This window comes from Glandiceps talaboti, chromosome 22 (assembly GCF_964340395.1).
Source record: "Glandiceps talaboti chromosome 22, keGlaTala1.1, whole genome shotgun sequence".
NCBI lineage: Eukaryota > Metazoa > Hemichordata > Enteropneusta > Spengelidae > Glandiceps > Glandiceps talaboti.
Genome location: NC_135570.1, coordinates 14995681 through 15023589, shown reverse-complemented (window position 1 = coordinate 15023589; position 27909 = coordinate 14995681). Strand labels below are relative to the sequence as shown.

General features: G+C 34.2%; 1 protein-coding gene across 6 annotated transcripts in view; it reads right to left on the bottom strand.

Moving 5' to 3' along the window:
* Positions 1–3104: 3104 nt before the first annotated feature.
* The window catches only part of LOC144452256 (calcium/calmodulin-dependent protein kinase type II subunit delta-like), a 113431-nt gene continuing 88626 nt past the window's right edge, over positions 3105–27909 (bottom strand). The window contains exons 13-22 of one of the 6 annotated variants that reach the window (XM_078143313.1): positions 24954–24986; positions 22032–22052; positions 19946–19999; positions 18238–18255; positions 15081–15164; positions 13195–13251; positions 12146–12221; positions 11535–11629; positions 10927–11041; positions 3105–10093 (exon numbers count right to left, since the gene is read on the bottom strand). In XM_078143313.1, the coding sequence (XP_077999439.1) occupies positions 9976–10093; positions 10927–11041; positions 11535–11629; positions 12146–12221; positions 13195–13251; positions 15081–15164; positions 18238–18255; positions 19946–19999; positions 22032–22052; positions 24954–24986 (671 nt within the window). In that variant the 3' untranslated portion in view covers positions 3105–9975. The remainder of the gene's footprint in view (positions 10094–10926; positions 11042–11534; positions 11630–12145; positions 12222–13194; positions 13252–15080; positions 15165–18237; positions 18256–19945; positions 20000–22031; positions 22053–24953; positions 24987–27909) is intronic. The other 5 variants (XM_078143314.1, XM_078143315.1, XM_078143316.1 and 2 more) reach the window with 5 other exon arrangements.

The window sequence follows — 27909 nt, the reverse complement described above, 5'->3', positions numbered from 1 at the left end:
CTGCGTACAAATCTCATGTCGTAGTTGTTGTACAGGCAAACATTTGATTTGTCAGTCCACAAAACTCGGGACCAGTCTTCGAATCTTAGCCGTGCCTCTTTACGTCGAGGCCTGAGTACAGAGTAGCGCGGTTTACGTTTAGTGACAGATTTGCCGAAGCTAGCCCATTTTTCACGGTTGACACACTCTAAAGAGATCTAATTTCTGGTGCATTTCTCATACGGTTTTCCAGACTGTATCTAGCTAACAATCTATCTTCCCTCTCCGTGGTGACGCGAGGACGACCACTACGCGGCTTGTTCACCATAGTTCCGCTTGTTTGGAACTTTTCGAGGTTGTATATTAGGAACATTGTCATTGGTAAAATCAGAAAATATCTTACAGATGATGCAGTCAAATTACTAGTCCATGCCTTTGTTACATCCAGGATAGATTATTGCAACAGCTTTGGTATTCCTCTCAGCAGTATAAGGAAACTTCAGCTTGAAGTTGTACAGAACACAGCCGCTCGATTTATCAAAAACCAGAAAGTATGACCACGTTACTGGAGTTCTTCAAAACCTCCACTGGCTTCAATATCTGAACGGATTGAATTCAAGGTACGTCTGATTGCATATAAAGCACTCCATGACACGGCTCCACCATACATATCCCAGCTTCTGAAGTTATGAACCCAGCAGTAATCTACGCTCTAAGTCCAAGCTACTTGTCGAAATTAATCCGGTAAAATCATCGTATGAGAAACGTGCTTTCTTCAGTGCTGCAGCAGTCTTTATGGAACAGTCTACCTCTTGACATCAGACAGTGTGATGAACTATCGTGTTTTAAAACTAAAGTGAAGACTCACCTGTTCAGAAAAGCAATTTTAACATAAGTGACTTTTCTTCAATATTTTTTTTTGCTTTTATTACAGGTGACACTTCCTAGTGACTTTTTACCAGTGATTCTTATTTATCATTACTGACTTCTAGAAGTGACTTTTTGCTATCACAAGTACTTTTTACCGGTGAGTCTTGTGTATCATTGGTGACTTTTATTCATTCTCGCAAACCAGAGTTATTACTAGTATTTCTACCACTACATAGGGAGGCGCGTTAAGAACCTTGCCGTAAAAACAGGCCGTGGTTTGCGACGATGCTTTTAAAAAGCATGGTAAAAGTCACTAGAAAGTGTCACCTGTAATAAAAGCAAAAACAAAATATTAAAGAAAAGTCACTTTAATATTACATGGGATTTTTTAAATTGTCAGTGAACTTTGAGACTCTTTTGGTATGTGTTCCACTAGTTTTTATCGCTTTTGTAGTGTTTCAGCGCGTATGGACTTTTAGGATATATGGCGCTTTACAAGTGCTATTATTATTATACTAGTATTTATTACATTATTATCACTATTATTATTATTATTATTATTATTATTATTGTTGTTATTATTATTATTATTATTATTATTATTATTATTATTATTATTATTATTATTATTATTATTATTATTATCTACTTGTTCGTTCAGAAATATCCAGTCTTCTGGCACTTCTCTGTTGTTATATCCTTCTTCATGGATGCATGCTACAATTTGTCCCTTTTGAAAGTCGTTTCCTCTAGGCATCTATCTGTCATTAATGTAAACAATAATCAGCTGGCTGACACCTACAAAGGTCATTCAATGTAAATAAATACTTTACATGTAAATTTTAGGCGCCGGTCTTCTGAAAAGTGCGCCGAAACGCTGAAATACTCCTGTCAATCAAGTATTGAAATGAGCAATATCAGGCGATAATATATGCAAATGATATGCAAATGAGAGGAACTACTTAGCAATGGAACGTTACCTGCATTCGAAATGACGCTCAAATAGTATCGAATGATACAATTTTGTCAAAAGAAAGGCGTCAAACTTTATTCAAAATGCATTCATTCCGTGTTTATACATCAGCGAACATGTTTACCCATTTCTGTCGGTAGTGGGTTAACTCCACACCTTTATCCAAATCAATAATTTGACCTCTGAATGGGTAGGAATTACTTGTATGTTCAAACTGAACCAATATATTTCCAATCCCAAGTCTGCAGTGTTGAGAAGTTATCAAATTTTGCAGATTGCTTTGGTTATTTGCTCTCATGTTTCTTTCTATTTTGTACTTAATACATGTTTGGATGTGTATTTCATGTTAGGAATATATTTACATATATTTACCATTGATTATTATAATGCCATTGGATATATACATTATCCATCCCAGGGGTGGGGTGGGGGTGGGGGTACTCCTGCCTATTAGATATACGTTATATATGTGCTGCCCTTTGGGGTGGGTTTGTCACCCTTTGGTTCAAAATGGGTTCTGTATGTTTAGTAGAGATGAGTCTAAAATGGGTCCATTTTACACAATTTTTTATTTTGTTTGGACTATGAAAATGGGGTCCTGTAAGGAACCACATAATAAATTCCAGACTAGTTCAGAATTTCTTGGAATTTCCCCCAGCTAATTCACTGGTTGACATTTTCATACTGGTGATTATTTCCTTTGGACTAAAATGGGGTCTTCTAATAACTTGAATCGTCTGCAATGAGAGATTGGTTTTGGTCAAAATAGGTCTGGGGTTGGCAACATTGGCCACATACCCCTACTAGATCTGACCAGTGGTATACCCCCCCCCCCCCAACCAGGATCCATCCACCCACCCATCCATACCATTGCATACACAAATGCATACATACATTTGCACATGCATACTCACCCACATACATATTCGTACATACATACACACATGCATACATACACACTCACACATTCGTATATGCATATACATACACACACATACATACATACACACACATTCATACATACATACATACATACATACACACACACATTCATACATACATACATACAATACATACATACATACATACATACATAAACACATTTGTATATACATACATACACATTTGTACATACATACATATACATATATACATACATGCATTTGTACATACATACATACATACATACACACACATACATTCATACATACATACATACATACACACACACACTCACATAAAAACTAAGAGGTAATAACTTAAATTTTGAAAGTATTCTTTATTAGAAGCCTGTGTCTTCAGCTTACATTGAATTAAAGATGAAAGCTGACATAATATCCATCTAATTACAATCAATTCTATACCAAGTATGAAGATTCAATTAATAATTAATTAATTAATAAAACTATGAATGAATAGCAACTCTCCCCTTGAACTGATATCTACAAGCTGCGACTAATTGCACATATATTAAGAACATTAATTAACCAATTAACAGAAATCTCAATTAGCCCATTTCCCCTTCTATACAAATATTTTTTATGCAAGAAAAAAAAATACAAAAAAATTGGGATTCCTGCTGCCTCACAGAGTGGTTATACATTATTATTGGCCAATTCCATCTTATGAATGCTGGGCTGTGAATGTCAACACTTGTTCTAATTCTATGAATTTTGTACTATGAATGTTTTCATAAACTCAGTTAGACTTGTGATCATGTAATTTGTTGAAGTTTAGGATTGGATCAAATTTTTGTTTATCAAAATCTTATTTGTTTGTTTTCATAAGTAGACTGACGTTTGTACTGAATGTAAACAGCAAACATTCTATCCATATGTACACTTCGAGGAAACTCTCCTCAGAACGTTTTTTTGTGCTCTGTAAATGTTTCATGTGAACATTACCTGAAAATTTTTGCTTCTTTTGAAATTACACAATTCTGTTTTTTTTTCTTTTCAGACCCCTTTCTATTCATCTATGCAAATAAAATGCCAAGAATTGCACTTCTGTATAAGATAGGAGAGAGGTGGTGAATGGTATACTCATCTGTCAACTTCATTTTCATATCAGAAAATAGAAATTAACCAAAATGGTAAATTGTATCAAATACAACTTGAAGAAAATGCATTCAAAATCCCTACACTGATTTCAGATGTGTACTACAGTCGTTCACCAGAAAATTCATAAATTGTGCACAAATTGAAGATTTTCAGCATTTTTGTTTTCTGTTGACAAGATGATTTATATGCACTCGCAGTTCAAAATATTGCACAATGTTATCAACATTTCATGACTAGTTCATAATAATTTGGCAAGAAACCACATCCTAACTTTTCTGGGAAATGTGTAGGTCTCAAACCTGTACTAAATCAGAAGCATCTCACTGATTGGTTATTCATTTTGGCATAAATTTGCATAAATAAAGAAGTGATCCAATGATGACAAGATTCAATCCAATGACCCTCCTTATATGGAATTTATATCAACTGTTGACCTTTGACCCTGACAAAAAGCATTGTTGTTCACATTCTAAAGCTGAGATAGCTGTAACTAAAGTTTATTTTTGGTGGTAGTGATGGTGATGGTGGGTGTGGAGGTGGGGGTGGGGGTTGTTCATTGCATGACTTACTGATAATATTGTAAGTCCTTCATATTGAATCCATAAACTTGTGTGTGTAATTTTCCTACATTTGCATGATATGATAAAAAAAAACCTTCAGGATTTGGTGCAAATCATACATCATCATCATCATCATCATCATTAATAATGTCCATAGCTTTATATAGTCTGTAGGTGTTATGGAGGTATCTACAGGACAGTAACAACACTACCCATCAAAAATGCTCTAGTTACAGTTATTACAGACATATCAGAAAGTGTCTGCACAAAACATATATCTTGAATCTGATTGGTCAAAGTGACATGTCAATCAATCACTGTATGCAAATTACTTACAGTGTGAAAAATTGATGTAAACTGTGACCAAAATGGCCAATGAAGGCCTCTAAATATAACAAAATAATTGATTCGTGCAGCAGGTTGATAAAGACAAAATTACCTGCAATAATTATAAATTGTCTCGATAAACCTGCTTTGGATGAAAGCTTATGTTGTATACAAGATTATTTGAAATGTGTTAAAATTACATTACCTGACTAAACTTAAGAAATCTGTGTCATATTTTAAGTGTATGGAACAAAGGCATGTAAAAGTGTGTTACTTGTCTATTTAAGCATTAATTTGATTATTTGTTTGTGATTCAAAATGTGGCAGTGGTGTTATTTGTGTAGGCATGTCTTCAAATACATAATGAGAATATTGTGTGCACAATTCCTTGCTATGACCTATTTTAGTAAATTTCTTGTAACCTTACAAATTTCACCCCAACCAATAGTACGCTTTGTAAAGTCTGAACCCAGTCTTGTAATAACCTACAAGTTCCCTGATTGGTTGATCAAATATGCAAATTATGGTGTAGTAATTCATATGCAAATGTCACTCCATATGCATAGTCTGTTCTTCATTAATTTTAAACACAATTTATGTGCAGTATCACTGCACTGAAAGTGTCACAAAAGAGAACCAATAATGATATTGAAAATGGAGTTTTCAAATCACTGAAAAAAATGAATTTATCAACTTAAGCCTCTTGTATGATTTGTCTTACATGTTAATTCTGTTTTTTCCTAACTTGTAGTTTTTTCGTGTACAAACAAATACCCCCTGGTAGAAAGAGGATTAACCACAGGTGGGGCTCTTCACTATATGTGATATTACAATGCAATATATATTCTGATTGGTTGACTCGAGTTTCTATGAACTAATTAATTAGCATATCAACTCTATTATTACCAGGTGGAAATATTCTGATTGGTTGACTAGGATTTCTGTGAACTAATTAATTAGCATATCAACTCTATAATTACCAGGTGGAAATATTCTGATTGGTTGCCTAGGGTTTCTCTATGTCTTATTAACATATGATCAGTACCTCATTAATAGGCGACAATATCTTGATTATGTATGTGTAGTTAATAAAAAGCGTTATTTATGATGACAAATACCTTTACTTGTAATAGGTAGATTTAATCTCTGTAGACTATGGCCAGTTTTTGACATGTACATACCTATTCTGTATCTCATAACAAACTAATCGGTATATCAGTACATCTACCAGGTGAACCCAATATGATTGGACAATTCAGTTTGTTAAATGAATATTAATTAGGTTATTAACATATTATCTGTACATCAACCAGGTGGACTTACTCTAATTGGACCTTTAGGTTTCTGACACGAATAATTATCAATTTATTAGCATATTATCTATATATCAACCAGGTGGACTTAATTTGATAGGACTTAATTCTGTACATGATCATCACTTAGTTTGCGAACACCTGTATATCAAACACATGATTTGAAATGATTGGATCTTTTGGTTTCTGATATAAATTCATAATTATCAGCTTACTGGCATATCATTTATTCATTTACGAATTGGACTTATTCTGATTGGTTAATTATACGAATGTCTCACTTTGATTATATCTGAGAAAAACACTCAATATCATCTTGCCCTTGGTCACATGACAAACTAATTCAGTTACATGGGAAATGAAGTAAGATTGTCTATTGGAAATGATTTTATACACTTCAGTATCTTATCCTTCCTTGTCTATATAAAGATGTCAATACGCCAGACTCTAGTTATCAGAAAAACAAAAGATTTCAGGGTTTGACCACTAGGAGTGCTGTTTGCAGGACATTCTGGGGGCTGGAGTGTGGGCCAGATTAGTTGAGTACTCACAAGTCTTCTCTATGTTGTCAATATTATTTGATGCAAATAGTAGGAATCAAAATATTCGTAACCATGACGATAGCAGACATGGATGTAACACAGCCAAGTTAACTGTTCTGTGTATTGCCACATGCATGATCAGTGTCCGTGACTGAAAATTTTAGCCTCCACTTTGCCACGTCATCTTGTGATGCTTACCTACGAAGTGGCCAGAATTTTGGAAACCAGAATATGGCGTATTGAGATGCCTAAAAACAAGAGTGTCGGGATGGGTATTGAAGGGTGCCATATTTCATTTACTGTGGAACTTTTCGTGTGCACATATGTACTTAGTATTGTAATTTTGGAAATTTTTGCTGGAGACTTGTTTTCCCTAATTTTGCTGGAATTCAAAGATGCAAAAATAAGTAGTGACAAAAATGCCTTTTCGTACATGAACACAATGTGCCAGTCTGGTAATTAGTACAAATTAGTCTTTGAGAACTAGCTGAAGACTGTAAAATTGAAAAAGTTTTGTAGTAGCAAAAATATCCAGGTTTACAGTACAGTCACAGCTCTTTTGCACACATTATAATTTCAAACTGATTATTTGAAACAATTGTCTTAATGAGATTATCAACTAAGTATTAACTTAAGGGGTCTTATGGTGGGTTATTGAGTCACCTTAGGTTGAAGGTTTTGAACTAACATTCATCCATAAGTTGTGAACTCCAAACATGCACAGTTGAGTAAAAGAAGAATATGAGTACCCGATATGTTTTGTGAAACAAATAATGTGAACAGCATAAAAAAAACTGAACGGCAAGCTAAGGTTCAATATGATTAGAAGTGATGTCATCTGCAAGGGTGACGGCAGCAAGTCACGAATAACAAAAACTTGTCTTATCTATATGACTGACAAATGATGACGAATTCTTACACACTGATTTACATTTATGCAAAGTTTTTTTTTTATGAAATACGATATGAAAAGGATGCGAGTTAAATGCCAGTTCACTTAGAATTGAACACAAGGCAACACCTGAAAAAGTCTTCTCTAGACCCATGGACTAAAACATGGTAGAAACGATGGTCCCTTGGCTATCACCATGACAACAGAAACAAAAAAAGTGGAACCATATATTGTCAACTCGGGGAAGATCTATTTCAGTGTTGGGGATCCCAAATGAAGTCCGTGAAACATACATCAATATATACAACCTGGTAAGTGCCCTTGGTAGCGACCCCCTCCCCCTCCCTCTGAAAAAAAAACTATCAGCCACTGCCTTATAAAACTAAAACACATCGAACAGTCAACAATTGTCACTCATTTTGAACATGAAAATATTGAAAATAAGACAGAGCTTGGACACAGACAAAATGTTTGATCACATCTAAAAATGTTGTAAATTCTTAAGAGAAAAAAATACCTAGCTATCATATAATGAATTAATTGAATATTGTGCATGTTCTTCCAAAATTTTCAAAAATGGAAATAAATGACGATCTTAATATGTAAAGATTTAGAAGTATTTAGTGAGGAATTATTAATAACTTCCATTTCAACAAAATTGCATCTTTTTTTTTTTGAAGAAAACTGTATGTTTTTTTTTGTCTATTATTTTCTTTGTTGATAAATCCCTAAGAAACATGCTGACCAAGAAATGGATGACTGTCATGTGACTGTCATGTGACCAATGTCATGTGGCCATCACATGACATTCACACCAGTCATGTGACACCTAATGACATCTAATGTTAACACTACACTTGTGTTGATGAAAGGAGACAGCACAAATGTGAAAGTGTTATAGAAGTACATATCCTCTGCAGCATTATGAAAAAAAAAGAATCAAATTCTTCGCAAGAAGAAATTTTTTTTTTTTTTTTGCCAACCACCAACGAACCCATTGCTTATCTTCTGCACCTTCCCTAAATGAGAGTAATTCATGTCCACATACAATAGAAATCCACATTTAACTCCATATGAAGTGAAGAAAAAGGTAAAAAGTGCCTCAAAAATACAGAATTGAAATAATTGGTAAAGACAAAGAACAAGTATTGGCAGATGCTATAAAATTTGAATATCATGTGACATATTTTACATCCATGTGACTGTCATGTGAAACACATGCGGCATCCATGAATCATGCACTGTCAAGTGAAAAAAGCAATGATTTTTATCTATGCCTAAATTCTACATGTTGGATTGTACCTAAGACATACAAATTCCCCCTTTTTGCAGTAATCAGTAAAGAGAGACAACAAAAAACGGATTGCCCTTTGAAAGTTAGCACTGCTAGTAATCTCCTTTTGAAAAGTGTGAGTGAAAGTTTGGATTTGTAAGTTAAAGAGAAATGCACTAGGAAGATGTGTGCAAAAAATCCTTGACTATAATGTCCCCAAAGTTTTTTAGTTTTAAAATAGAAATATCCTACTTTTGTTAGGTATGCCTAGAAAGCTACAGTCCGATCTGCTTCACAGGAACACTTTGTACTCCTTTATAGCAATAACGCAAAATAGCAGAAGTGCTCTTGTTAACCATATAAGGTCGTCAGAAGTGCTATCTTTGACCATATAAGGTCATCAGAAGTGCTATCGTTGACCATATAAGGTCATCAGAAGTGCTATCGTTGACCGTATAAGGTCATCATAAGTGCTACCATTGACCATATAAGGTCACCAAATCCAAAATAAGGCCATTGGCATTGCCTCCCACAAGAAGTACTTTACCGGTATATTCATCCTCAATGATTCTAGTGACATGAACCACTTTAGACAAGAGGGTGAGCAAAGTGTAATCATTACTTTTATCTTTGCAACCGGGAAAGATTAGCGGGAAAAAAGAAAAATTCCTCAGAAATTCTGGCTCAACGTTGGTTATAGCTACTTTTCTCAAAACAGCTGCCATATAATTTGCTAGGCAACTCAATTCCCTTTTAGTACGAGAATGATAGTCTGACAAAACTGGGTGCCATAGTGACCACCTGTGTCACAAAGCTGGTTGTCACGACAAATATTGCCGTGGCAACCACTCAGTACGATGTCTTTCTAAAGCAGTCCTGAAAATTTCAAAAAATTGCATCTTTTTTTTAAAAATGATATGCACATGCAGCTGAATTGATCTTGTAGAAATGTATCTGTAAATGATTCAATTAATTCTAGAATCAAAGGCTATTGTACATAGTCATACACACCGTACAAAAAATGGCTGCTAGCAAAAGCAGTATAAAAGACAAACTGATGTTTGAGCTTTGCGACACTTGTCAGTTGAAACCCTAAGTTAGAACCAGAAATCCTCCATCATTATCTGAGTGCCCTTTCACAATTTTGCATGACCTGTATTCTTAGAAATCAAAAGAGATGGCTATTTTATTTTGCTGGTGCACTGGGAGCTCCTGAGCGGTGGAAATGTACGTTCTGCCATTTGGCATCTTTCTTGAGCCACACCCTGGTTTCTTCAGACTGCGTGGTGACAGGACACCCAGTTCTGTGAATAGAAAACCATTTTTTAAAATGAGAATTATGCATATCTAGTTTTCAGTTAAGCACAAGTTTGGTTCATGAGATGTTAAATCATGTGCCTATATACCAGTCATGGCTCAAACCTGCTCATTGCCAGCTGGGTTTGGTTATTATGTAATAACTTACCTATCAATAAACTGTGTAAGTCTAATATATGCAATAACTTACCTATCAATAAACTGTGTAAGTCTAATATATGCAATAACTTACCTATCAATAAACTGTGTAAGTCTAATATATGCAATAACTTACCTATCAATAAACTGTGTAAGTCTAATATATGCAATAACCTACTTATCAATAAACTGTGTAAGTCTAATATATGCAATAACCTACTTATCAATAAACTGTGTAAGTCTAATATATGCAATAACTTACCTATCAATAAACTGTGCAAGTCTAATATATGCAATAACTTACCTATCAATAAACTGTGTAAGTCTAATATATGCAATAACTTACCTATCAATAAACTGTGCAAGTCTAATATATGCAATAACTTACCTATCAATAAACTGTGTAAGTCTAATATATGCAATAACTTACCTATCAATAAACTGTGTAAGTCTAATATATGCAATAACTTACCTATCAATAAACTGTGTAAGTCTAATATATGCAATAACTTACCTATCAATAAACTGTGTAAGTCTAATATATGCAATAACTTACCTATCAATAAACTGTGTAAGTCTAATATATGCAATAACTTACCTATCAATAAACGGTGTAAGTCTAATATATGCAATAACTTACCTATCAATAAACTGTGTAAGTCTAATATATGCAATAACTTACCTATCAATAAACTGTGTAAGTCTAATATATGCAATACTAGCAGCGTCTTCTCCTAGCAGATGTACGTGTGGATTGAGAATAGTTGTATTTCTTGCTCTATTATTCTTAGAAAGAACTGTAAATAGAGAAAGATATCAAACCAAAGTTACTGTGAGTGGAAGGGGTCGAAACAACAGCTGGTCTGGCATCATGTTGTCTAATGTGGAAGGGGTAGGGGATGTAAGTGGTATGCAGTACAATTTATAGTGAACAACCATTGGGTGGGGGGTGGGAATGGTATGTAGTACAATTTGTAGTAAACAATCCCCTGAGTGGGGATGGGAGTGGCATGCAGTACATTTGTAGTGGACTGCTTGTTGATTTTCGGTATATCAGTTCTTGTTCAAATCTTGCACTTTACACACCACTGTACACGAATTAGTGTGCTCTGTTCAAGACTGTGGTGGCTTACCATTGGCACCATCATTTGAGAAATAGGGCAGAGCCAGCCAAATATTTTGCCCATATTTCATCACACCAATTAGACAACTGACGCAATTATGCAACAAATATTGAACACAATATTGTTTAAAAATGGTAACTGAATCTATATACCAAGACATACTTACCATTCTCAAAATAAAATCTATGAAATTCCATGCCCTCCACTAGATTACCCATAGCCTCTGGTTCAAAACAGGTTAAATGGGGATCACATATCTTGCTGTAATAAATACAACAAAACAGACTTTTCTTCAGTTTTCCTGTTATTGACTCAATATTTTTCTGAATATGTACGTGTTAGAAACACAAATGTAGGAAAGACATTGGCCTATATATTTACAAAACAAGTGACTAGACAGAGACAGGCAGACAAAATCTAACCATTTCCATAAACCTTCTGGTAGTGTCTGTCAGGTAAAAAAAAGTGTCTGTTGGAAGCTCAGAGAAGTACATTTCTGTCAGAAAATAAAAGTGGTGTCTTTCGGGGAACTAATATACCGGTATGTGTCTGTCAAAATATGACAGATGTGTCTGTTGGAAGTGTATGTCTGTCAGAAGTTACAAGCAGTGTCTGTTTGAACCTTAGAGAAAAAGGTACGTCTGTCTGAAGGTAAAATCAGTGTTTGTCGGGAACTAAAATATGTGTCTGTCAAAGAAGATTCTGTCGGGAACGAAAAATATGACGTCTGTCAAAATCTAAACTAAATGTCTGTTGGAAGTTAAAAGAAGTACTTACGTATACGCTTCATAATCTCCGTTAGTAATTGCATCAAGTAGTGACTCTGTCATCTTGATTATTTCTTGTTTACGAGCTGAAAGTATATAACAATACTTGTTGTCATGGTTATTGTTTACAAAACTGAAAGTAAATAAAATAAGTTGTTGTGATGGTTATTATTTATGAGCTGTGAATAGGTGCAAGTTGTTGACATGACTATTAAACATACAAGCTTCTTGTTGCCATGGTTATTGTTCATGAACTGCAAATAAATGTGAGTTGTTGTCATGGTTATGTTACAGGCTGAAAGATAATGCTATCCATCAGTCACCCTGTCGAGGAAACTACTACATGTGAATCACTTTTTGTCTACGGGTTACAGTGACAATGTCTTAGCTCATACACCATGGCACCCAAATGTATAGTGCTACCATCAGAGGTGGCCATATTGGATTTCTGATTGGTTGCTTGCAACAGTTTGTGAACAGTGGCATGCAGGCACGTTTCACTACACACTGTAAAGATACGCAACACTTTTCCCCATAAACATAGACTTTAGTGTTATCAGATATGGTGTGTGAACCACACACAAAGTGTTACATCAATGATATTTTATTCATTCTCAAAATTTATGAGCAAGTTGTATATTGCCAGACAACAATATAGTGTGCATTTTCATTTTTTAAAAATTTGTCAGATAGTAGTGAAAAATCCAATATGGCCGCTGCTGATTATAGTGTTACTTGAAACATTTTACATGAAAGAGAAGATGGTGAATGGAGATAGCTAAAATTTTGACAGTGCTGCATACGTAAGAGCTTGTGACATTGTCCTAAAGCTTGCAATATTCTATCCCTATCCCATATCAACATTCCCAATACAGCATGCATCGTTATTACAAATATTGGCAGAATATACCATTTAGTTCAATTTGTCAGTCAATGGCAACAACTTAGTATATGTTTTTAAACTCAAATGTTGACTTTTCAAACCATATATCTCTGTATCTGTCGTAGATTCAGTGTTAATATTCTGTCTTTATTCCAGTGAAAAGTCATTGTATTCACCAATCTTATCGCCAGGTCTTGTTGGCCCAGATTTCACTATTTTCCCGTCTCCTTGGACTAAGTGAAAATGTAAAGAACTGAATGACTAAAAGCATTGCAACCTTGACACAGCTATAAAAATAAATTGGCATTTTTAGTTACTTTTAGATGTGAATATTTGATCTCTAGTTATTTCTTAAAGTTAGCGTGCCTCATTTGAATTCTCAAGTTATGTCAAAACTTTTGTGTTGGCTCTCTCTCATTTTGAAGTCTGAAAATGCTGCACATTGTATTCACACATTCGATATACACACTAGTCTTGATTCTAGCTGTGGCTTCAAATCTCAAGATCTCTCTCCACCCTGTCTAGCTCAATGAGAGATTATGAACCAAAAGTTGTTAATACAAATGAAACCCTCAACTGTTAGAATGATAAAAACATTGTATAATTACAATCCTGATCAGATACTGAATGCTACAATACTAGGGTTCCTCAGTACTTTGTTAGCATTGCTCCACACATAACCGTTGGTGGCGTACATGACAACCAGTATTGGTGGTTGTATGTCAACAACGATACAGATACAGATAGAGATACAGACAAATGTACCATATTTGGACATCATGTAACTGCCTCAATAAATACTACTTTATCATTGGGCAGAATTCTGTGATTCATTAACAAGACTTTAATGACTATGTGAGCGACTTCGTTTGAATTTGAAATTTCATATCAGGACCTCATTGAGTCAGACATGTAGTGAGAGGAGATCTGATACCATGGATACCCTTTGAACTAGATACTAGTATACACACAAATCCAATGAAATTGATATTTCCAAAAACACCCCAAAACTCGTACGACATGAATGTTTGTTATTCCTTCTCTCTGTACTAAACATCAGTATTGTTTGCACTTTGTTTCTTAACATACTGATTATCCAATAGTCTGTTATTTATTACCTCTCACGTGAGATTGTTTTACATTACTTATCTCGAATGCAAATTGTGTGTTGTTTTTTCTTACCTCAAGTTGTGAATATCTGATTGTTTGCGATTTCCTTTCTCTACTTACTATTTGATCATTCTTCTTTATAGTTTGTATTATACCAAATGTGAGTGTTGTTCATTGCATAATCACAACAGTGGCACATCAACTATCGTGAAGCTAACAAAGACACAAACTAAAGCTAGTCTGATAATGTGGGTGTAGACACTAGAATGGCGTCTTGTAATATGGGTGTAGACACATGAATGGAGTCTTAATGACATGGGTGTAGACACTTGAATGGAATCTGATAATATGGGTATAGACACTTGAATGGTGTCTGATAATATGGGGGTAGACACTTGAATGGAATGGCGTCTGATAATATGGGTATAGACATTTGAATGGAGTCTTATACTATGGGTATAGACACTTGAATGGAGTCTGATAATATGGGTGTAGACACTTTAATGGTGTTTGATAATGTGGGTATAGACACTTGAATGGCGTCTTATAATATGGGTATAGACACTTGAATGGCGTCTGATAATATGGGTGTACACACTTGAATGGAGTCTTGATAACATGGATGTAGACACTTGAATGGAATCTCTGTGTATTCAAATTCTTGAGTTATGGTAGAACGTCAAATTTTAGCATATATACTATATAGCCTTAAAAGTACCTTTTTTAAAGAGTGATGATATCCAACATAACCAAGGCATTGCTATCACCCACCTAATGTGATCTACCACATACAACAACAATAGTTTAAGTTTGTGTCTATCTTAGTTTGACGATAGCTTGGTTTCCATGGTAGTATATCAACAATAATTTTAGTAAGTCTATCTTAGTTTGACAATAGCTTGTTTTCCATAGTAATATCTCTGGGCACTGCTAATGTTTGTTTTTTTCTTACCTCTAACATCTTCGTCTTCAATTGTACTACTTTCTGTTGACTCCTTGACGCCATTAGATTTCTTGTTCATTAATGTCCTTCCAGCTGAAAACAAAGTATGCTGCCTCATGAGTTGGTTTCAAATCACCGCAATTTGGAAACAAAATGGTTATTACACATGACAATAATTTATAATGTGTGTTACATGATGGGTGTAAAATTTATACCGAGGCTGAAATAAAATCACAAAACAACACAACACAAAACATAACAAAACTAGTATAACTGATTTGTTTTCAAACGCCATTGTTGTCATAGCAACAAGTTTACCCATGAACAAAGTTGAAATTGCCCATTGTTGTCATAGCAACAAGTTTGCTCCTGAACAAAGTTGAAATTATCCAGTGTTGTCACAGCAACAAGTATAGTGGAAACTGTCATGGTTTCAGATCGGAGCTTACACCATGGTGTATGACAAAAGGGATGTCCACAGCCATCCACTCCCTGATCCTCAGAGTGACCACAAAGATGCCATATTGGAAGAAATTTGACCACAACTTTAATAATTTGCAGACACCACTGCCAGCACCAATTAACACTTTGGATGTCAACACCTTCTTTCAATCACTTGCCTGATAGAATCTGAATACAGAATGTAATCTTTTTTATCGCTTGATTAATTGATAGATATGGCTATTCCATCACCTGATTGATTGATTAATCAGTTCTTAATACTAAACCTAATCTATTCAATATTGGATTAAAAATTATCAGCGTGTTGAAACATTCAGCCTACAATAATCTCACCACAGACTATTTTTTCTAAATCCATGTTACTTTCCTGACATTTGACATCCGTAATATTATTCTCTGTATGAACTTGACAGCAGTCATTTAGTTAATATGTTTACAGCATCATCATTTTGTCTAAACATGACATTAAATATTTTAAAGATTTTAAACATTACAACTATTTCTGATATTCGTTGAACTGAAAAAGACTAAAATTTGTTGTGCTGGGCTATGAGCTGATTGGTTTATGTTTAGCAGTGAACTGATTGCTACTAATAAAGGTGAGAGCCAATTGGCTACTGATATAGTTCTAAGGTGAGAGATGATTGGGTACTAAATGTTGGGGTGAAGGCTGATTGGCTACTGAGATAGTGCTAAGGTAAGGGCCGATTGGCTACTGAGATAGTGCTGGGGTGAAGGCTGATGTCTGATTGGCTACTGAGATAGTGCTGGGGGTAAGCTGATTGCTACAGAGATAAGGTTGGGGTGAGAGCTCACTGGCTACTGAGACAGTGCTGGGGCAAGAGCTGATTGCCTACCGTAAAGTTGTTTGACTTTCAGCTTTACGTTTCTGAGTACACTTGCTGACTAGCAGACACTGCTGTCTTGAATAATGTGAAAACACTGTGTTTTGATGTAGTAATGAACTTGTTTAGAGAATAGATGCAGTCTATGATGCAATACACTTCATTGAACTGTTGAAGCTTTGCAATTACAAATGTAACACAAGCCATATTGTATAGTGTGTGAAGATGTATTTAAAGTAAAAGACTACAGGTGGAATATTGAGGAAAATAACAATTTTTTGAAGGATTAGAGGCACAAGCATAAATTATAAAACTGAATCTATGAATCCACTGACATTAAGAAATTGATGGACTATTTCTGCTAAGATGTTAGTACCTACAGCTATGTGATATTAGTCTATACAAAAATCTTACAAAATAAAATCTAGTTGCTTATCTGGGAAGGGTAGTATGATTTGTGTTCAAAAACGTTACCTACATTGTAAAATACAGACAATGCTGTAACAATCTAGAGCAGACTACAGAACTCAGACCACCAAACAACAGACTAGTAATGCCTGTTTATTAGGTGTAGGGGGGCCTCTTAATCCCTGTACCTACTGTCACGCTCTTCCAGAAAGTGAACCTTCTGTGACACCCTCCTTTCTGAAGACTGTTGAACACTGTGCAAAATTATATCTTTTGGTGTTTTTAGGGTTTGTTTGGGTGTCTGAGACTACAGGAGTGCCAGCAATGTCTGCATTTTACGGTCGAAACATTTCATATTCTTAACGATTTTTAACAAACTTTAGCAGACATAAAAATTGAGTATATGAGGAATTACTTCTTTATAGTTTTATCTGTCTTTTGTTGACTTATGTTCAATTTGCTGAAACATGATGATTTTAGGGATTAATGAACTTGGATTTGTGACTCATAAATTTTTTTTTGATCAAATAAAGTTTTTTGAATTACATTTTTCAAAAATTCATTTTTTAAAAAGACTTTTCTTCAAATTTTCAAGTGCTTTTTCACAAATTTGCGTTTTTCTTGTACATTTTCAAAATTCCATAAATGTCACAAATGATCAAATTTTGGGAAGTTTTTCACCGAGATCTTTTATTTTAGAATGTAATCAAAGATGTCATTCTTTTCTATGGCACGTTATCAACAGTTTGGTTGAAAAGTTATCAACTTTGTGAAAATTTTCACAAACTACAATCTCTATATACAATCATGTATCTATAGAATCTGTGACTCCATATTTGGATCACCAGGTTTCAGCAATACATTATTTTTTACTCAAAATTGGAAATAATCTTCTTCACATGAAATGGTACAGTCAGGCTCCAACTCAAATCAAACACTAGAAATTTCTTGAGGGTATCGAGATAATTTTTTTCTTCTCCAAAAGTAAATTCTTGAATGCATTTATTATTTATAGTTTCATGAGTTCACACGTCACATCCACTGTAGTAGACAATCAAAGCAAGGATTGGGGAGAAAACATAATTTTTGAAGTTTAATTTCCAAATTTTTATCTTAATCTGAAAATTACAACTGTAGTTGGAACCTGACTGTTATAGGGCCAATTATTTCGATGTAGTGTCAAAATTTTGTCAAAATTTTGTCCTGTGTCAAAAATCTGACATGGCCTCATGCAAGATTTCAAAACTGCTTTTAAGATAATATGCACGGAAAAAAAAGAATGAAGAAAAATGAAACAAAGGTCCAGAAAAACCCTTGCTGTTGTTCTAACCTAAAAAAAAACTGTGCATGCAAGAATTGACAGGGAACACAGACTCTCTGTCTTTTGGAGCAAGGAAGTTGGAAAAATCAAGAGAAAAAAATGTACTGTTTACATAAATTTGATGTCTTACCCTTCTCCTGGGTTTCACCTTGAGGTGTGAATGGGTGGAAGAATCCATGTTAAAAAATTTCAAGTTAGCCAAAAAAAATTACTCTCTTCTGAAGAAATCCAGAAAACAATTTATGAACTATGCAAAGGGTCAAGTTGCAGGTTAATTTCAATGTCCAGGTATATGCACAGAGATTGTAAAAACTACAGAAGTTGGAAAACGATCTACCTCCAACGTCTATGCACAAATTGATTAGCAGTAGAGAGGGTTTACTGCATTGCATAGATCTTCTGTCATATCTAACATTCTATGACCTTTAACCTTGTAAATCAGGTCAGAGGTCAATGATCTTGTCAAATTAGATGACATGTACTGGCTAGTTAGACCATGTCAAATATTTCAGATATACAAAATTTAAATATTTTTGTTTTAAAAAAAGGGGAAAAAAGCGCTTTGCTGAAATCAGTCGTTTTGATATTGAAATGATTATAATTAACCTAAATTTGAGATAAATTTCCTGAAATGTGTTTTAATACCGATGACAGGCTTACACAAAATCTCAACTTTTATTGGTTGGAATGTTGGCTTACAACTATCTATATAGTGCTGTAAAAGTACACTTTATCTAGCCTGGAATAAATGCAGATTAGGATTTTAAATTTTCATTTATTGGAAAGCAAAATTTAAAAACTCAATCCGCATGGACTCCAGGCGAAAATAATATTGACCTTGAGATTTAAGGTGATACAAAATTCCTGCCTAATTACCTCCCTACTTCACTTTATTTGACAGTACTGGATTCACAGCCTTATAGGGAATAACTGCCATATATGGCAAAAATAATGGCATTAACATCCATATATGGTAGAAATTTGCATATAATTATAATATTGTCTCCTGCATTGAAGGTCCTGGCCTTATATGGAATAGCTGCCATACATAGCCAAAAAAAATGGTGCTAGCATCCATATATGGTAGAAATTTGCATGTAATTATAATATTGTCTCCAGCATTGAAGGTCACGGCCTTATATGGAATAACTGCCATACATGGCCAAAAAAAATGGTGCTAGCATCCATATATGGTAGAGAATTGTAATTACAATGTTGTTTACAGTAATAAAGTTCATGTAGACTTATTATCGGATGTAGACTGTTACCATAGTTACCGTAAACTACACAAACCTTGTATTAAATCTAGATGTTGGAATGTAAATGTAATCATGACAGAAACTCCATGTCCTTTGCCAAAACTTTTAGCTAAAACTCAAAGTAAAAAATTTGCAAATTGCAGAAATATAACAGCTGTGTATCAGACAAAATATTCACTACAATCATCATGAACAACTGACAGAATGATGTTCGACAGGTAATTCTTTCAGAAATGATTACAAACACAAAGAATAACTTCTTTAGTCAAGTCTTATGTAAAATGGTACCATACACGTTCCAAAGTACGACATTTTACAACAACAAATACACACTTCATACCACCGTTTAATATGCATGAGCCACTGTAGATTATAAGCAACAAACAAACAAACAGCAAAACAACCACGCTACAACATAAGTGGGATCTAAAAACATTGGGGTAATCATATTGCAGTTTGCTTGAGGGTTTGATGTTTAGCAGTGTTGCCAGTTATTAGGGTCTGAAAGCTGCCACAAATATACTCTGCGTTGGCTTTGGGTGTATTAAAATGAAGCGACATTTTGAGCATGCCACTTACTGAGTGGTGCTGGACCTCGACTTGCTATTTTTGCTACATTTGCTACAAGCTGACCTGCAAAGTTGAGAATAGTGTCATTTGAAATAAAACAAAAAAGAGCAATCAACGTAAATCATCTTCCCATTACCATGGAAACTGGATGGCTAGAGATTCTGCATCACATCATCCATGTTTCAAAGGTCAGTTCATTCCACACCAACTAACACTACTACATCCATTTATTAAAACTACAGTGACTTATGTGAAATCTGTTTTCTTATTAAAAGTATGCATACATATACAAACAATGTATGGTGTGTATTTTAGTAGCATTGCAATAAACAGCATGAAGTTTCTGTCATGAAATAAGCTAACTAACTAACGGGCTGTTAGAAAACATGCGCTGCAAAACTGATGACAAATTAAAATGATACGAATGAAATGGACACACAGCGGAATGAGCATGTTATGTTTGTTGTCTTTGTTATCTCTCACAACGTGCATATTTAGTTTGTTTATTTTGATATTATTATTGTTTATTTGTTGCCGCTTGTCCACGCTTATGCTATACTAAGTTAATAGCAACTAATCTCTAGACATTAAACTAACAATGTGGTCGATGCAGGTCAAGCAATTTCAGAGATTGTAGAATTATCCTTGCAGTATATAGTGAACAGTTGACTAATTAGAAATCTTAAATACTGAACACAGAGTTTGTTAAAAATTATCTACACAGCGCAATAAAATATAATTCTGCCAATTTTTCAAAATATACTGGACTTAAAAATGTTACTATGGAAACAGCCTATATTAGCAAAATTATCTACACAGCGCAATAAAATATAATTCTGCCAATTTTTCAAGATATACTGGACTTAATAATGTTACTATGGAAACAGCCTATTTTAGCAAACTTTAAAGCATGCGATAAACATGTTAAGAGAATTAACATACAGGCTAATGGGATATGTTGCTAAGCAACAGATTTGCATGCTGGGTAACTGCCCAATCAGCCGGTCTTTAATTGTGATCTTTGTTGTTAAAGTCCTTCTGATTGGGTGGACAGGCCAAATTCTATGATTTGATTGGCTGTTTTCAAAATTCAAGCTAATCACTCATGAAGTTGATAAGATGCAAGCAGTGAGTACATAGCAAAAACTCACGACAGGTGAAATGAAAATAATGGTATCAATGGGAAACATGAAATACATTTTAAATTAATGACAATATAATGGAATAAAGTAACAATAATGAAATTGTGACGAAATATAGATAGCAAAGCGATGGAAATGGGACAAAATTTTTCCATGAAAATTTGATTTCACATGTAAATTGTAAATATATAAATTTGCTGTAAGGAAGAAATCTCCTTAGAAGGTGATAAGTCATCAAGATATTGCCTCTGTGATATTCAAAACAGTCGTCTTTTTGAAAATGGTCTTGAAAATGGCTCTTGTAAGATTTTTGTGCGTGATAACAGCATTTCTATCATGTTTTCCTGACTTTGGCTTTTCAATGTAATTTTTTCATATTACAATTTTAGAATCATACATCCATTTCTTCATACTTTTAAAACAAAATTTGTCTACTTTACCTTTAGGAGATTTCTGAGATTCAAAAATGTTGTCAGTAAAAATTTTCTTGCATTTTTCAGCCTTTTTTTCAGTGGTAATATTTCTTTTTAGAAAGTGATGCTGTCATAATCTTTATTTGGTACTGAGTTAATATTGCTATGTCACATGTGTGTCACATGTATGTCACATGATCAGAGGAATACAATGAAGTTACTGGGTTACATCACCACTCCAAAAACTATTTCATTATATATCTTATGACTGAATTTATATTGACAATTTCGTTTAAAATGGATTTTGTCGATGAAAGAGTGCAGAATGGCAGACCACAGTAAATCTGGAAAGACATCATAGTGGAGAGAGTACATCTAGAAAAACACTTCCCTAAGGAGAAATATCAAATCAGAAATGATGACAATGAAGGTGAAAATAAAAGAGAAGAAAATCACACACTATAGACATCACAAAGAAATTACTTAGATATTGGAAGACACCAACAATTACATGCACAAGAGATGAGAGATAACGCTGACCTGATTTGGTTTGAACGTTGCCTAGGAAGTACAAGAGAAAGAAAAGACAGAGATAAGGAGACTGGTTAATATGCAAATACCAAAGCACTGAATTTGATTGGTTAGTGTGTATATTCAGGTACACAATGACTCCTTAGTTGACTGGGAAAAGTGACTGGCAAGAGCAATGACTGTTGATAAATTGAAGATATACCACAATTCAAAACTTGGTGGAGAAGTGAAGCAAGTTTGTTGGAAAGATCTTATGAAGAGATTTGAAATGGTGATATTTTGGGGAAAGTTAAACTTTAACGTAGACGATCCAAAATAAATGGATGAATTTTACTGGAAATTATCAAACATTCATTCAAAGGAGGATTCTTCAAGATACGAGATATCACTAGAAAACAGAATTGAAAGTTGGTCACTTTTTACTCAAATAGATGTATAAAAGTAATATTATCACAGTCACAATATCTAATGCATTATAGCAATGATTCAAAGCCATTTCAAAAGATTACAAAAACAACTGGGCATGTCAGTATTTATCATCCAAACTTCTCTGCAGCAAAAATTGAATTTTGGTTTTAAAAAAAAGAAATTAAGTATCATATACAAGCAGTTGGACAACAACAAGACTCCGTGCAATTGGATACACTGGCAAGTACTGTATATATGATTGGCTAGCTATGATTAACACAGCCAATCAAAATGGTTCTTGCATACAACATGTGTTTATGGAAAGTAAGACATCCATGTTTTTACTGCTTTTGTTGAATTTGTTTGTTTGTTTGTTTGTTTGTTAATATCACTGACATTATTCTGGGATAGATTTGAGTAAAAAGTGACAATAAATCATTCTGAAGCATATTGGAAAAAGAATAGAATGTAAAATGAAGTACTAGAATTATAAAAGTTTACACGAATACTAAAATGCAATTATATTATTCTAAAAGAGAACCCTCTCTAGTTACCATGACAACACTATTACAGTTATGAAGAAAATGAGTTTTACAACAGAAATTGATGTTCATTTGTACAGACACGTTCCTACAAGCTACTGAGGGAATAATGACATGTTAGTTTATATCGCCATGGTTACGTGACGTTACTGTTATCAATGAATTGTACAGAATGATAAAGTACTATCAAATACTATGAACATGGCAGATGTGTGTCATAGGCTATTCAAATGGCTACCATTTTGAAAATTTTGACAAATATTTTACTATGGAGTACTTTTGACAGAGCAGCAAATAACAAGTTTCGGTGAAATGTTACTATTAATTTTTGTCGATAGTCAAGTATAGGCTAAACAAATTCACCTGTTGTTCAAATTTTATGTCAATGGGGAAGGAATATGTTGGGAACAATGTCTTTCCTTCAGGTAGGTAAAATTCTTGACTGTAATTTTTTAAAATTTGAATCATCACAAAATTCGCACAAAAAATGATTCAAAAACCAACAACTTTTTTTCTTCCATCTTGAACCTGTTGATGTCTGACATCCAAATGCAAGTGTAACATCAAACTGCACATTTGCCTTGTTCAAGGAAAAAATATTAGTGGAAAGTTGAAAATTTACTTACTATCATAACCTTTGCACCCCTACACTTGTATATACAGTTGGTATAACCCTACTGTTTCATTCAGCAGATCATTCCATTGACAAGAATGTGGGGGTGCAAGGGTACTACGATTCTCTACTCTACAGAAGCTGATGGTAGTTATAAGTTACAAACATAAAAAGACAGACAGGTCTACTTTTTCTGCATGCTTATGACCCACGTTACTTACCGGCTTTTAGATGAGTAAAGAAATAACAAAACGAATATTCAGAAAATGTTCAGCACATGCTGACAATTTTATGCTAATGAGCATGTCTAGTACTACTGGCAAAGGGGTTTCTGCACCAATGGGATTTCAACTAGCTGAACATGTGATCAACATATTTCACGGAATATATTGGCTGTCAGATAATTGTTCTCAGACAGCCATATTACTTTTCTTTACCTAAATAATCTGTTTTACTGAACTTGGCAAAAAAATCATTATTTTTTTTAGAACACTGTGATAACCAGGGTTATTCTGACAAAGAAAACAATTTGCATCCTTTTCCAAATTGAATAAATTACACAAAATTTGAATGTGTACAATAATTTTCACATTTGACATTTGACCTTCAGAGCAAAATTAAAGATTTTGTATAATGGATATTGTAACTGAGCAACTTGCACACCTTTTATTTTGTCAATACTGAGAACTTTTAAGTACAAACAACTCTAAGTAAGTATCATTTTTTGAAAGTTTTTTAAAACATTTTTTTTTAAAAAATTTAAAAATTTAAATTTTAAATTTTATTTTAAAATTTGAATTTTGTTTTGTGAGTTGAAATCCCAGCACAGTATATAATAAATGTAAATATAAAAAGTAGATACTAAGTCTATTAGAAGCAGCCAGCCACTAAAAAGACATCTAACGAAGCAAGTTATCAACAGCTGAGGGAGAGACAAACCTCTACTGTCAAATTATACATAGTCAGTAGAGTCAAGTCAGACGATAAGGTAGAGTTATTGCTCCAGTGGAAAAAAGAACTACCAGAATTTGATGGTAACATCAGGAAGAAGAGCACACCTTGTGGCAGGATCATGAATGAGGAGCCAAAGATAAAGATTATGAAGATGTGAATAATGAAGAGATTTTTAGGATTATGTTAATGATTTGCCATATATGGAAATAATGCATTGTATTGTATAGATTAAAGGGATTATTTCAGTGAATAGTAGAGAAATCTACGCTAAAACATGACCCACACCATTGAGTGTTTCCACGGAGATAAGAAAAGTAATGGAGAAAAATGTGGTTGCAAAAATCCAAGTGTTTCCATGGAAACAAGAAAAGTAATAAAAAATATATGGTTGCACACAATAATCTGAAGTCTGACCTTGGCTTTGACTTTTGTTCTGTATAAAGCCCACTATGAAGAGAGAGAGAGAGAAAAAGAGAGAAAGAGAGAAGCACGGGAGAGAAAAAAGAAATATCAAATGGGATTGGACAGGATTTGGAATATTAAACGTGAGTTCTTGTGTGCTGATGTGAAATTTGCAGCATGCCTTGTTTATGATTCAACGCAATGGATGGAATGGGACAGGGGTTTTTGGCACAAGCAAGCTGTCTGGCACAGTGTATTATATGTGTCCGTGTGTAAGTGTGTGCACATCAGCTACCTCATGCAGTGATCAGCCAGCTATTCAGATGCAATGAGTTGCTATGGTAACAGTCTCATGGGAGTTGCTATGCACATAGCCTCTTGGGAGGAAAGAGTATGACTGACTAAAACTAACATCTTAAAGAGATTTTGATCGAAGTGATGAGTTTTATCTACTTACAAATTTATTCAATTTGACTACAAAAATTTAGCATACATTTAAGGACAAGAAATGAACACTATCCAGCTGTCACCTTTGATCAAATTTATAGTCAGAATTTAATTTTAACAGTTTGGTGTGTTAAAATCTATGTCACTTTACACTATACAAAACACTGTTGAGTCAGGCCTTCATAAAGTGTTTCCATGTATTACATATACCCCTTTGATGTTCAGTTCTCTTGACTACAATTGTCTCAAGTTTGAAATGTAAATTAGTGTGAAACTGGCAATAAAACACAAAGACAAATCTAAGTGAAAATGGCCAAGTTAAATGATATAATATTGAAATGATTTTGAATAATTCAAAGCACACCACCTCAAGCTCAAGTAAAGTAAAACATTTATAATTTACGAGAAAAATTAAAAATTTCATAAAGTCTTCACTGATGGAATAAACACCTACAATTATTGCCATGACAACAGCTAGTTTTCATTATTGATCCTACAATTTGTTATGACAACTTTTTGACCCATGACCTTACACTATTTCCTACAACTTGTTGCTATGGTAACTATTTTGACCCTTGACCTTGATTATTTCTTACTTGTTGCTATGGCAACTGCTGTTGACCCTTGACCTTTCATGATTACTTCCTATAACTTGCTAGGCCCACAACTGTCGAAATCTAACTTTTAATATTTTTCCTACAATTTCTTGCTGGTCAAAAAGCTGTCTTTGACCTTTGACCTTACACAATTATTTTAAACTTCAATATATTTCTAGGTACACTGCATCATTTGTTTGGTTAGTTATTTTGGGAGGAGGTTGGTAACCATGGGAATGGATATCAAGCGGATTATACCAACTTTGTAGTCAACATTACTGCTTCGAATGCAAAGGAGGGAACCAGCATGCAGAGACAAGGTCAGTTTTAGGGGGTTCCCTGTATACAACCATGTATGTATTTTGTTGTCCTCTACTTCTAGCCGGTTCCATGTTTTTGTCATTTTTATGTCACCCATCCAATAATTTGTTTCCTTTTTGATGCAAAATATCAAGACATCTTAACTGTGAAAGACTAGTGTGTGATGATAACTTTAATACAAACATTTATGGTATGGACTACATTTTGTGAACCAAAAACCATGACCTTGAACACTATGACCTTTCACCCAAAAACGAACTTTTGACCTTTCACCCCAGAAGTAGAGAACTCTGTACCTTGAAAATCGTACAGCTCAAAACCGCAACTCTTCCTTTACATAAGCTTCGAACTCCATGCTAAATATTGTTAGAATTTTTTTTGAGTGTATTTTCTTTAAACATGCTTGTTCCAATACCATGCAAGTACAATCGTAACACACTTGACATAATGCTGTCCTCTGTTGTGGTACATTTTGGCCCAAAAAACATCAAGAATTTTTTTGACGTTTGGTGGAATTCATCAAAAAGTTTCGTGAAAAATGTCATGCCACAAAGTGCTCTTTCTACAAAAGTGGTAAAAAATCTCATAATTTGCAATGACTTGATATATTTGAGGGACAATGGAAGCCATTTCTGTTCATACTCTTGGTTGCTGAGGACATTGAAAAAACAAAAAAACAAAAAAAAAATTCCTGAAATTTTGTGTCGTTTGGAGCCTAAACCTGCCATGAACTGTGTAGATCTTTGCATAAATATTACCTATCCATGAAATATGAAAAATGAAGCCAAAAATGTAAATTGTCTCTGCAACTGTGGACATATTGCTAGAATATCTCAGTTGTTCTTTTGTATGGCTATCATTATGGTGAGTCAACGTAATAGTGTAATTCTTTTCTAGTTTGTCCAAAAACATTAAAGGGGCACAAGCTGAATTTATAAGCTTTATCACTCAAGTGAAAATACTAACATAAAACCCCCTCCTAATATAATGTTGATGTCGATACATGTCTTCTATAACATTACGATTGTCTTCAGGTTAGAACTGTTGATTGCATAGTAGGGATTTCATGAACACTTTTTGATTTTTTATACGTATCATTAAATTACGTCATCGGATCATTTATGAATTATATCCTAATACCCACTTTGAGTTGAGTCAATTGCAAATGGGGGCTAATATACTTCAGGAAGTAGAATACTATGAGCATGGTTTAAATATACAGCAAAAACTAACCCCCCCCCACCCCCCCCCCCCCCACCCCAATACATTTAAACTCAGTTTGTGCCCCTTTAACCAAACTTTTGGCTGAGAAAAGTCAAACTTTCCTAAAATGATACAATCCTACTGTTTGAAAGAATAAAGTAATATTCTTTATCAAAAATGCAAATGTCTGTGTACAGATATTTTTACTACATGTATTTTGAATTTCAGCTATTAGACTGTTCTCCACATTGTACCTAACTCCACTCTCAATTTCAGCTAACTGTACTCCTAATTTTACCTAACCCTACTTTCAATTTCAGCTAACTCTACTCCCAGTTTCAGTTAACTGTACTCCTAATTTTACCTAACTCTACTCTCCATGTCAGCTAACTGTTCTTTTA